This window comes from Ctenocephalides felis, unplaced genomic scaffold (assembly GCF_003426905.1).
Source record: "Ctenocephalides felis isolate EL2017-DRISC unplaced genomic scaffold, ASM342690v1 CF-g0.4_SCAFFOLD_00845, whole genome shotgun sequence".
In the NCBI taxonomy this organism is placed as follows: Eukaryota; Metazoa; Arthropoda; class Insecta; order Siphonaptera; family Pulicidae; genus Ctenocephalides; species Ctenocephalides felis.
Genome location: NW_020536999.1, coordinates 39,560,725 through 39,574,205, shown reverse-complemented (window position 1 = coordinate 39,574,205; position 13,481 = coordinate 39,560,725). Strand labels below are relative to the sequence as shown.

Genomic DNA, 13,481 nt, shown 5'->3' with positions numbered 1-13,481 from the left:
ATTTCTTGAAATTATTAATTGATATAATTAATTTTCATTTGGGCTTTTTTGTGTCTCGGGTGGGGAGGGACTTGCCAATGCAACTAAAAAATGTTTAGAATCTATTCCTGCTATGGACAACTAGGTATCAAACAGTAGTGATATAGTTTTGTCCTGAAAACATGGATTTAACTTATGACTTTAAGCAAAAAATCATTTTCATTGCTGCAATATGTATCACATCATATTAAAATTATCTAATGATGGTTATGGATAACCACTGGGTTGTCTTATAAAAACACTGAGTTGGTCACCAGTGTGGAAAATAGTTATGTATATAAAAATATAAAATCCATTGGATGAAAATATAACCAATTTATTGATTATAAAAAATCCAGTGTTTTTATAAGACAACCCAGTGGTTATCCATAACCATAATTAGATAATTATATTACAACTAATGAGCAATTATATTACTACAGCTTATAGAACACATAAAAAATGTTGTGATATTATAAAACATTCATAATAAAAGTGAATTAGATGAGTTAGTGACTGACATAATATACATATATTATTGTTATTTGCTTATAAATATAAATATATATATATATATATATATATATATATATATTTATTTACTTATTTATTTATTTATTTCCTGAAATATGTAAATGTGTTTACTCAAATGATTGCTAAAAAAATAATTAAAGTAGGTAAATCTAGTTGATGAAATACAATAAGTTTACAAAGAATGCTAACATTGATGATTTTATAATTCAACTATTTAAAATACCAGCATTATCATATTTGATGATTACATTTTATCAAAGAAAAAATTGGGAACAAACTAAAAAAAACTTATAATATTGTTATTTTAAATATATATATATATTATTATATATTACAAAAATTAATAAAGCAAACAACATACACAAGTGTAGACCAAGCTTTATCATTTAGTACCATGTCAAACGTATTACCTTCAGGAATGCAATTAATGCAATCGTGATTATCTAATTATCATAGAGTAAGCGATGTGAAGGAACTGATAATATCTAGAGTTCATTACTAAACTTGTGTTTATGAGACACATTAGTCTTATCGAATATATAAATGAAGAAAGTTTACTTTAAATAAATATTTATATACATATAAATAATTATAATAAAATAAAATCCCGGAAGAAGAGATCGTTTTGCCAGAAAATCCGATTATCAAAATTTGTTTTGGATCATTTTGAATTGTTCCACATCAAAATTGGAAATGGAGTGTATATGTTTGAGCCAAAATTTGACCTTTGCTCTATGATAATAGTATAATAATATAGATACTTTGATTCTATATTAATAAACTATATATATAGTTTGTAAATGTTTTCAGTATTTCTAAAATAAATACGATAAGACTAAAATTGGTTCCAAGAGAATTCCATACTCAGAGACTTATATATTATAATCAATTGGTAAGCATTCTCAACCAATTTGCATTTGTAAATTTAGTCGCATTTTTTATAAATTTCTTTTTATAAAATAATAATACAAATGACATAATATGTGTAAGAAGCATTACACAATAACTTATTTCATATTTTCCGGTTTCCCAGGCAATCGTTGCGTTCGTTGAGCAATCGTCGTTGACCTCATTTTTGCTTCCTACCATCTCAGTCCAAGAACTTGTACGTGAAAGAGTTTGTACTCACAAAAATGTAAATGATACAATACGACGTAAATGTAATTTGATTTAGTACCTATATATAAACACCAACATAGTCATAGAAAAAGTGCTGAACACTTGGTGTTAATAACTTCCCGTAGGGTAAGTTATAGCAAACGCAAAAAAAAAATCGAAAACGAAAACTTTTGAGTAAATATACGTTTCAGAAGTTTCTGAACAATTTGGCATACTTTAGAAAAAAATGATGTATGTGTGTGTGCGTATGTTTTGATACAATTTTTCATTTACAATATCAGATTTGACCTGTTCAAAAAATATTTGATTCGTATTTACATGGAAATGTACTGATTAATTTCTGACAAAGGCAGGTCCAGCCGTTCCGGAGATATGGAACAAAATGCGCAAAAATAACTAATCGATAAGTTTTTAAGAGAATGGCTAATCCGATTAGAATGATTCAAAAAGCCAAGTGTCGTAGGCGTTTGTTTATTAACTTTCCTTAAGGTAAGTTATAGTAATCACAAAAAAATCGAAAATGAAAATTTTTATATATCTTTACGTTTCAGAGGTTTCTGAACATTTTGGCATACCTTAGAAAAAATGGGTGTATGTGTGTGTGTGTGTTGTGTGTGGATACAAATTTTCCTCAACAATTTCGGGAACACCGATTAACCGATTTGAATAATTCAAAAAACATTCGATTCGTACTGATACGGAGCAAAATGTTTTTGGGATAACTCCACATCCAATTAGAATGATTCAGAAAGCATATTACTTGTGTTGATTGTTATTGTTTTTGTTCTTGTTGGCAAATATAGATAAAAATATCGTCCAAAGCACTTCTCTTCGTCTTCGTCTTCGTCTTCGTCATATTATGTTAGATTTATATAATATAATACTATAAAATATTTGAAACAATTGTTATTACTCATAATTAATGTTTAATTACTGTACCGAAAATTTCAGTAATTTACCTTGAAGCACAATGCTTTACACCACTAGTTTTTTTTGTAATCTGAATATAGATATTTATAATTATGTCTATTAGCCTAACAACTTATTCGCGAAATAGTTTGTATTTACAAAAACGTGATTAATACAGCATTATATTACAGTAAATTGAGTTACTAATTTATTTGATTCTAAATTAACTCATCATCTTCAACTATCTTCATATTCAGGTCTCGGAAGCTTTCTGCATACCTGCAATGAACTTGTTTTTCAAGTATATTGTTAGTAAATGCAATAATTATTTACCTACCGACTGCTTGTCTATTTGCTAACTTTTCTTAATATTATTTCTCTTCGTGGTGAATGCACCGCCCTCGACTGTTGCGTTCATAGACCAAAGTCAAGGCCTAATCTTTCACAATAGCACAATAAGAAATATAATGACTAATTCATTGCTGTAAAGTATTAGAGAATATCACTTTATCATGTAATTCGTAATATAGCACTCATATTTTGGCTCGAATATTGGTTAGTGAATAGAGGTATGGGAATTAGATCGGAGGTTCTAGGTTTGATGCTCGCCTCGAGTAGTCTGATTAGTGACATCGGTTTTTATTTGGAAATATAAAAACAACACTTACCCGGAACTGCTGCTTCAATAAAAATTAACCACAATTATAGAAATTACAATGAAAAAATCATCACATAAAAACGGGATAACTATGGTAAAATAATTAAAAAAAGCTCATATGATCCAAGATCAGATCGATATTGAAGTAATAACAAATAAAGCTCCATGAGCTTGATATTTTTGTGTTTTGAAACTAATTGTAAGTTAATGTTTTTTACTTTAGTTTTTAAAAATTGAATTTTATTAACATTAAGAAGATTTTGTAATTTATTTTTGAGGTATGATTTCTGTATGCAAACATTTATAAGTTGAGTACATTACAGAATTTATATAATTTTGTAATGAAGGGTATATGGATTCATGAGGTAATCTCATTATATATAAATATATATATATATATATATATATATATATATATATATATATTGGGGTGGTCCTTAATATGGACATTTTCGAACTTCCTTGCTACCAAGGGCTCAAATGGTTCCAAATTGATAAAAAACAATTCTCTGAAAGTTTTAGCTCTTAATATTGTCTTTTAGATAGAGCGCAATTCAATCAAAGTTTTGTATGGAAATAGCATGAAAAAAATTTCAAAAATTTTGCAGGGCTGCGAATTTTCAATAAAAATGACACGAATTTTCACTTTTAATTCATCTGTCGCTGAGTTATATCTAAAAATTTTTTTTTAATTTTCAAAAATTTTTCCATGCTATTTCCATACGAAGTTTGATTGAATTGCGCACTATCTAAAAGTTAATATTAAGAGCTATTGTTTTAAAAGCTATTGTTTTTTATCAATTTGGAACCATTAGAGCCCTTGAAAGCAAGAAAATTCGACAATGTCCATATTAAGGACCACTCTATAATATATAGAGTCTATATACATACTTTTTTACAAACAACTTGATCATTCATATTTTGACTAAAAATACGACTTTCAATGCAAATTCACCAATAAATATTAACAAAAATTTATTTTATAATAAATAATCATTATTCCATATAGGAAATTTTATGTGCAATCGCAGACTTGTCTGAGATGATGAGTCAATGTTTTTGATTCATTTATAACTTTTTTATGGCGATTTGGGAGAATTGCACCTACACAACGCAGTCGAGACATGATTAAATAATGTAAAATTATTAATGCTGATATGTATTTAAATATACGTGCTGTAATTAAAATAGTTTAAAATTATTTTTATATGATATGTATCATCAATAATAACGTGATTCTAATACGATTTTTACTAACGTTTACTAATTAACTGAACTTGTTTTATCAATTGTATTGCATCACGCGTCATAAACTTTTTTTGGAAGCAATAAGTTTTTGCTAAAAAAGATTTTATTGAATTTTACGTTTGTAAGTTGTATTTCCTCAAATATACATATGGCGAAATAGGTAAAAATATTTTTGTGTTCAAATGTACAATATTATATTAAAGCTTTTTATGAAATTTTTATTCAGAACAGACTAAATCACTTACCATATCAAAATAAAAATTGTATATGTATTAGTTTTTTTTTCATTTTTCAAATTCTATTAGCAACATATACTTTTAGAGTAATACCAGCAATTTATAAGACACACTCAAATTTTCTTAAATATTAACATATAATCTAATATATGAAATTTTCTCAAGAAAATTTTATCAACGAATAGGATTAGCGAACTCTGAAAGTTTTCATTTGCTCTATTATATAAAAGTATTTCTTCAATATCTATATACTTTTGGCACATCATTTTTTTAATAATGCATTGATTGGAATAGTGATAAAAAACAAATATTAATAAAAAATAGGAACTACCATTGATTTATCATTCTGTTTGTTAAAAACGAGTGATCAGTTTTTGATTCATAAAACACTTCCTACTCGATAACTTTTGAATAAATGTTACAAATTTTCTTGTATGATTCATTGACTATTGACTATTGCATCTAACCGGCCATGACACGATTGAATTTACGATGTTGTTTCATTTTATTTTTTATTTCATTACTATGTGAGCTCGTAAAACATTTCTCAGTAGATTTATTGACACTAGCTTTCTATTTGCCCGTGAAAACATCGAATAGAATTCTAAACCCACTAGGCATGTATGTGCTGATGTAATGTTGTTCTTAGTAATTTATAGCCTATTCTGTGTTTGTATTTATCGATTTATGTAATTTAAAAATAATTTTCTTTTCTATATTTTACCGGTATTTTATTAAGAACTTATCCCTTAGTTCCTAACATTGGTTAAAATACCGAAATATGGAAATATTAATGGCCAATTATGTTATTCATAATTCTAATTAGATTCTTCTAATTAGATTGTGATTGGTTGAACTTGAAGATGTTTCAGTACCATTTACTATAATTTTACTTGATATAATCTAATTACGAATAATCTAATTAATTACGGTGAAACGCTTCGCCTAATCTTTACCAAAAATTAATCAGCAAGATCACCAACCGTTTTAAAATTTTCAAATCGATTCATGATTTTTGGTGCAAACGATGACGACTATTTCAGTGTAAATATTAATCATAATACTTTGAACTTTATAAAACAAATATTTTTGTATACTGAAAAATTGTACCCAAAATTTCCATTCGTGACAAATTTTTCTAAATTAGATTTAAATTGTTCTAATTTTATTAGACTTGACATAAATTTCATTAAAGAGCAGCATCACCGAATAATTAGGTTCTTATATCATATGCAAATATAACTGTAAAATTTATAGTAAATATAATTATAATGTGACATGCGGGCTAGTTTAACTATGTTTTGGCTTCAAATTTTTTCTTGAAAAATTGGGGCAATTTTGTCATTATTTTTTACTGTGGTCGTAGAAATGTTATTTACGATTACGGATCCAAAGTTTGAATGAATAAATGTAATAAAAATCAACAACAATAATCGAAAAATGGTCACAATTTCACTATGGTTCTTGGTGGCCCTTAAAAGCTCACAATTTCCAAAACCGCGAGATTTTTAGATTTGACTATTACGTTCGATACTATTACCACGTTTCGGTTTGGCGTTGAGTTCTGGGACACCCCGTACATAACATTATATTTAAACATCATCATATTTAAATAGCTTGAATTGATATAACTAACACGATAAAAATGCACTATCATACATGTTTCTACATTAAAAAGCTTGTTTCTTGTGTAAAATCAATTTATATAAATAAGTAATTTATTGATTTAAATTGATAGTAAATTAATTATCTTTAAATTTGAAGAATTGGTCTATCTCTCGATTTTGCCGAATGTCAATTATTTATATCTATAAAGAATATTCTATCCGACCAAAGTGCAAAGTTTCAACACCGAAATCCTACAAAGGGCTCAAGGTGAAGGTGAAATCTTGTCGGTCACGGTCATATATTTTTGCTTTCAAAATGTTTTTTAAATAAAATCAACTCGGAAGACCGACGTGATGTGATGACGATGTGGCGATTCGTGATGTTTTTCCTTTCTTTCACTTTTTCGACAGCGAAATGTTTATGGTGTTTTAATTTCGGCATGACGAAATGTTTGGCGGCCGCTCTGATCGCATTTTGAATGGAAAACGAAGGGGCAACTTTTGGTTTCATATTATGAGAACAGGCAATAAACGAGACTGGACAATTTAAACCGTGTTAAATGTATTTCTTAGCAAAGGTAGAAGATTGATAAACGTGCATAAATGAAGCAAACTCATACAAATGTGTAAATTTATAAAATAATCAGGAAATAATTAAATAAAAGAGTAAAATATATTGTTGGCATAAATTTGTCAACATCCAGCAATTTATTATCTAAAATAAATATGTGTACAACATAACTGAAAACAGATTTCATACAAAAATTTCCAAACTTGATGTAATAAAATATGTAAATTTAGAACCAGTGATTGCGAAAATTTAATTGAATATTAAACCCATACACTCATAAATAATTTATATGAAGCAAAGTTCGGTAGTTTTAGGTATATTTAAAAAAAATCCATTTTAATTTTAGCTTTTAACAATGAACATTGTATTCAGAAATCATTTATAAATAGTTCATATGATTTCATAAATCAATCATAAATAGTTCATATGAGTTTATAATACTGTTTGGTATATTTCTTCTTGAATATGCAATTATATCATAATTAAATAACGTCGGTAATTGCATATTATTTTGTATAAGAGATAATATTCATTCATAGATAATGTATACAAACATTTTATCCAAAATTACCTTATTATATGTATAACTTCATATTACGAAAATTAAATTGTATATGAAACCATATTACATAATATGATATATAATATTATATAATATATGAAAATTTATTATATCATATATAATTATAATTAATGTAGTTTATTAATTACATGTAATTGAATTTGTACAACTTATCTTGAATGTTTGTTTCAAAATATTCATTCAAAAATATTTTATATGAAATTTTTATAACCCAAGCAACCCCATTTTAGAAACCTTTTTATCTTAAAAATTAATTTGAAAATGAAACACACAAAAATGTAATAAAATTGGTTTATTTTGATTAATTTAGTTTCTATAACCTGTTAACGTAGGTTCATAATATTTATTTTATATAAAAATTCTACAGAGAGTGAACTAATTTTGCGTAATAATTTAGTTTTTGCATGAATTTTCTGGTAATAAAATAAAAATAATACAAAAGTTTTTTTTTCTCATTTCAAAAGTTTCACATAAATCTATTGTTTAATGCAACATACAAATTGACATAAAAAATTTAAAACTTAAAGTAATTCACAACAACTTATTAATATGTATGTACATTAAATTTTTAACCAAGTCATTCTTTATCATTAAACAATATGTTATACACAATTTTTGCTAGAATATCAAAAAAAAAATCATTAAACAGGATTTATAATCGCTAAAAATTTATATAAACAGGATTTATAATCGCTATAAATAATAAATATAATGAAATTTTTTTTTATCAAATCTACTCAAAGCTGTGATAGATGAGCTGTGAGAGCTGTGATGAGCTTTAAGTATAAATGCATTTAAATATTTATGCATGCAATATATTAATTTTTATACCGTAAACAAAAATTTCAATAAAACTTTAAAAAAATACAACAACTAAGTAATAAAGTACAATTGCACATGTAACGTTACCTGTAAATATTTTCTTAAAGAACATCCGACAAAAAAGGGTAAAAATATCAAATGCATATTTTTTATATGGGGGTGTTCAGTTATAAAAAAGAATACTTGCGAAAAGGGTTTTTTCTATTGATATTTTTTAATGTGTATTGTCCCTTTAAAATTTTACCCACGTTTTTATATTTATATTGTGTTTCTATAAGGGTATGTTGACAATATAGCACTATGGATAGAATTACTTATGTTGTAAAGGTATATCGGCACATAAAAAACGTTATTAACACAATTTATTATTCAGAATCGGAGATGATGAACTTTTTATATTTCTGAAATTGATTGTTTATATTTCATTCAATTTTGGTCAATTTTAATAATTTCGTGGACAATATCTGATGCTCCTAACTCGTAGCAGGTGCGGCATATTATTTACCTTCCATAAGTTTAGAAGAACATTTATTTTATATACATACCTATTTTAAATTGAATGTGGATTTTGGAAAAAAATATCATATTTCTTATATATTTTATTTAGGAACATTGCGCAACAAATATTTATCAGGAAACGGTATAAAAAATCTGACCATTTTCAGTCCTTCTTAAATAGTATTTTGCGGTCCATATGCAACAGATGCATTTTCGAGTAATATGATATCTATATATTTCTTCATATTATTTAATTAAGTACTATGTGGCATAACATAACAATTTAATAATAGCACCAATAATATTAAAATAAAAAATCGTATTAAATTAATTTAATCAGGTATTTGTTTTTTATTTCAAAACTATTATTCTTTGACTAGTGTGGAAAAAGAATTTGACCAAATTTGGTCAAAGTGAATGAAGTATGTGGTAAATTACACATGGCTTTTTCTATAAAATATTATATTCATTAAAAAAAATCTAAAGAGTTAAAATCAAATGGATGATGAATGATGTATGCTGTGCTTCTCAGGGAAGTATATATTCATCTATGATTAAAATATATTCAATTGTTTCGACGTTGATACATATTTGTTATATGAGGCAATCAATTTGTTGAAAATTAAATTATTATAACAATTTTCAGATATTTATATTTTTCTATACCTGATATATGTTATAATTCAGCTTTTCATACCAGAGAGAACAAAACATGAAAAATTAAAACATTTTTCATAAAATAGAAAAATACTAAAATATAACAAAAAATATTATAATAATAATATTATATATAATAAAACCTAATTAATGTTCTATGAAACCAAGATGCTCATCTACATATCTATCATTTCCCAATGCAAACTATCAACATTTTCTAATTTTATATTATTTTATTTTTTAATTTTATATTTTGGTGTTATGTTATTAATTAAATTTCTAGAAAAAATATTTTAGCTTTTTTTGTTTTATTCATCCTGACACGATTTACTGAATTCAGTACTGGGCGATAATAAGAATAGTTATTAACATTATTATGTTAACTATCTTTTTAAATTATATTTTAATTTAATTAAATAAAAGACAGCGGCTAATTTATATACACACATATATATATATATATATATATATATTTATATATATATATATATATATATATATATATGCATTAGAAGTAAACGACAGGTAAATCGTGCAGACATCTACCTGAAAATGCTGAGACAGGTTGTAAATCGGTTGAAGCTTTCGCTAAATGTTATATTTACTCTATATTTTATATATATATATATATATATATATATATATATATATATATATATATATAATATATAGATAGATATATTATTTATACTTGTTTATCTATGATATATATATATATATATATATATATATATATATATATATATATATATATATAGTAAAATCCAGATATAATGACTTCATGATATTAAGACCTTCTAGGTAATATCAACCTAATGAATTCTTTAAAACTAACTTACACAATGCTTACACATAAATTACGATCTTTAAAATAAGTTATATCTGTTAAGTGAAGCTGTTTTATCTGAATTCATGTATTCTATGATCAAAAAACAAAAATCCTAATAATAAGACTATTATATACTGCTATATAATAACACATCATATTTTATACATTTCTTTCATAATACATTTATGTTTTACTAAAGTTACACATTTCATATTTAGAAATTTTTGAAAACTGTTATTCGTTAAAATTATCCATAGTTTCTGAAAAAGTAAAAAAAAAGATATATAAAATTATTATAAAAACAATTTTGTGTATTTTTGTTTTATGACAACTTTATTCTTACTGTTATTGTATGACATATTACAATATTTCATATTTTGTATAATTTGATTATCCTTATCTTAATGAATAATTTAGTACCGCTTCATGAACAAGAATTCTAATCACATCATATCGTGGTCCATTAAATAGTTAAACAAAGGCCTTCCAAGAGTTTGGCCTAAGTAATTCTCAGCTTTCCAAAACTGAAAATAAAAAGATACAAAAGAAGTAAATTAGTACAAACCATTGAACTATTTAACTAGATCATAACATACATCTAGATCCTGATTTTTTACATGTTTATTCCTGACAATTTTATCCAAGATGCCGTCTTTATTCTGCTCGTTGTCGGGCTTTGAACGAAGCTCTAGAGCGAATTTTTAAAATTTAGCAATAAATATAAAAAAATATTAATGTTATTTTGAGAACCAATTATTTTTTGAAAAAACATGTAAAGTTTCTAGGAGGATTCTAGTTGGAATTAAAATGACAACAACTAATTATATTTTTAAATATAAACCTGCATTATTAACAGCTGGTTCCTGATTTTCGTCAGATTTTCTCAATGGATAGAAATTGGCAGGCCTTATGTTGGGTTGGTCTAAAGTTTCTACCAAATATCCAGAAGCTGAAGATGTTTCTTCCAAAGATGACACATCGAAGTCAATATGTCTTGGACTCAAATCTGATTCACTTGGAGTTTCTGGATCAATAGTGAATTCAGTTATTGGAACTATAGGATCTCTTTCCAGAACAGATCTCGCATCAACATTAGTCACATCATGTGATGGTTGGTTTTGAACTTGATCTCTTCTGGGTGGAATCGTAGATGTTTCAATATTTTTTAATAATTGTTCTGCTTTAGAAATCATTGCTTTGGCTAGACTGACAATTGACTCAGGAGATTGCGAAGGATGAATTTTTTCAGGGGTAGGTAAGCCCTGGTGTTGACCTTTTTGGGTATCTACAGGTTTCACACTTACATCAGAAGAGCTTAATTGCTCCTCGGCATTTTGGCGAATAATAATTCCATGAATTATTTCATTATAGTAGTCTTCAATACTTTTCGAAGATAAAGATCCATCTTGATTGTCAACATTTTCTGCTATTGATTTTGATCTTTGAATTGCATTAGAAATTAGAGGATTTGCTTGCAAAGATCTAAGGTAATCGTAAGTTGTTTCTGGTAATTGAGAAGAACTTTCTGGCGTGAATTCGCTTAATGTTTTTGGAGCTTCTGTTGGGCGACTTAAGGAACCGGTCATGTGCAATAAACCCCAATCATAAGAAAGAGTCCCATTTTTTAATGATATTTTTGGCTGAGAAAATAGATTGCGCAAATTATTAAAAATAAACCATAAAATTATCATAAAAATTAATTTTAATTTACTATAACTGACCATTATTAAATGCAACAATCAAATTTTTTTAGTTAAAAAGTTATCAAAACTGGAGAAAGCTTTTGGGTACCTTTGAAAGTTAAAATATATATGATATTTTATAAAATAATCTGAAAATTTAATAAAGCATTTTGATACTATAATCGTAGTAGCATATGATTATCGCTGAAAATACTTTGGAACCAATATTTTTATATCATTATTTTTAACAAATATTTCATATTTAGATACACAATTAATATCTGAAGTGATTGCAAAAAGTTACTAAAAGTGAATATATTTTTTTTAAATAAATAAATTAATACTTACAATGAAGAAAGATGGACTTGGCACATACGACTTTGCTTTATTATAAATAGATCTTAAACTATATTTTGGTATTTCAGTTTCTTCATTTTGTGATTCAGAATTTTCAGATAACTCTATTCTAAAATCATTCACTATATTCACAGATCCAAATGTTGTTCCCAATAACGCAAACAGTAAAATTATCTTGAGAGCACTCATTTTAATTCACCTAGAATTTTATATAAATTTTTGAAAAATATTTTATTACTAATAATTGCGAATAATTTATACTGTTTAAATACCTTGTCTTTTATAGATCAAATTATAAAAATGATTAAATATTACTAGTTAATAAATGCACAAATGAATCATATGTTATTCCATTACATACTGAATCATTTGTCAAAACATGAACTTGAAATTTAACTAGTACAATATCGACAGAGGATTCTAGATAACTGTTATGACTAAATTCTTGTGCATTTATCGTCAAAAGGTCGTAAGATTATCTTCAATAGGGTTTACAAACCTAATTGTAAAATTAATTTTAATTTAATTACTTATTATTTTAATTTAAAAACTTAATTTTAATTTTATGTCATAAATAAGATAAATTACTAAATAATATATTTTTAACTATTATTGCACGAAATAAATATTTACTAAATAATTTGTTTAGTGGTATATTAGTGGTTTTTATATTAGTCATGCATATAAATAGATCTTGTTTTATGCTTTTGCCATTTTAACATTTTATTTAGTTTCTATATTTTTTAAATAATCTCTTTATTCATTCCATAAAATATGTGTCTTGTTTTATTTCTAATGATAGATGATTTTGTGATGATCTGAATATGTAACCTTGATAGTTGCGAAACGTTGTTATAAATAGTGTTTTTATAATAAATAGTTTTCTTTTTTGGATTTCTGGTTTGAAATATAACACATTATGTACATCATTCTTGAATTATTAAATAAGAATCATAAATTATCGATTATTTTTAAGGATCAGATAATTTCATGAAAAATAAACTACCCTGACTGTTTGACAACACATAATGCTAATATAGGTTTCCATATTTTAGATTTTAAATTATAACACACTGATGATGAGACAAACCTAGTCTCGAAACTTTTGTGAAATTATTATTTAGTAAATTAGTGTAAAAAAAGAGTGTTATTT

General features: G+C 25.6%; 1 protein-coding gene and 1 long non-coding RNA gene across 3 annotated transcripts in view; one reads left to right on the top strand and one right to left on the bottom strand.

Moving 5' to 3' along the window:
- The window catches only part of LOC113363601, a 184,541-nt gene that overhangs the window by 145,270 nt on the left and 25,790 nt on the right, over nt 1-13,481 (top strand). The gene's annotated exons all lie outside the window — the stretch shown is intronic.
- On the bottom strand, nt 10,686-12,723 carry LOC113363600. Of its 2 annotated transcripts, XM_026606094.1 has the most exons (5): nt 12,601-12,723; nt 12,320-12,527; nt 11,131-11,929; nt 10,886-10,977; nt 10,713-10,813 (listed from the first exon to the last, which is right to left on the bottom strand). In XM_026606094.1, the coding sequence occupies exons 2-5, from the start codon at nt 12,515-12,517 to the stop codon at nt 10,733-10,735; spliced, it is 1,170 nt and encodes a 389-aa protein (XP_026461879.1). In that variant the 5' UTR covers nt 12,518-12,527; nt 12,601-12,723; the 3' UTR covers nt 10,713-10,732. The 2 variants fall into 2 exon arrangements, with proteins under 2 accessions (XP_026461880.1, XP_026461879.1); XM_026606095.1 differs by lacking the exon at nt 10,886-10,977 and having other exon boundaries at nt 10,686-10,813.

Excerpts from the sequence above, each read along its gene's own strand:
- LOC113363600 (XM_026606094.1), bottom strand. The coding sequence starts at position 12,517 with ATGAGTGCTCTCAAGATAATTTTACTGTTTGCGTTATTGGGAACAACA. Across the intron at positions 11,930-12,319 it reads CAAGTCCATCTTTCTTCATT|CCAAAAATATCATTAAAAAA; the intron begins GTAAGTATTAAT and ends CTATTTTCTCAG. Across the intron at positions 10,814-10,885 it reads TAAAAAATCAGGATCTAGAT|TTTTGGAAAGCTGAGAATTA; the intron begins GTATGTTATGAT and ends TTTTATTTTCAG.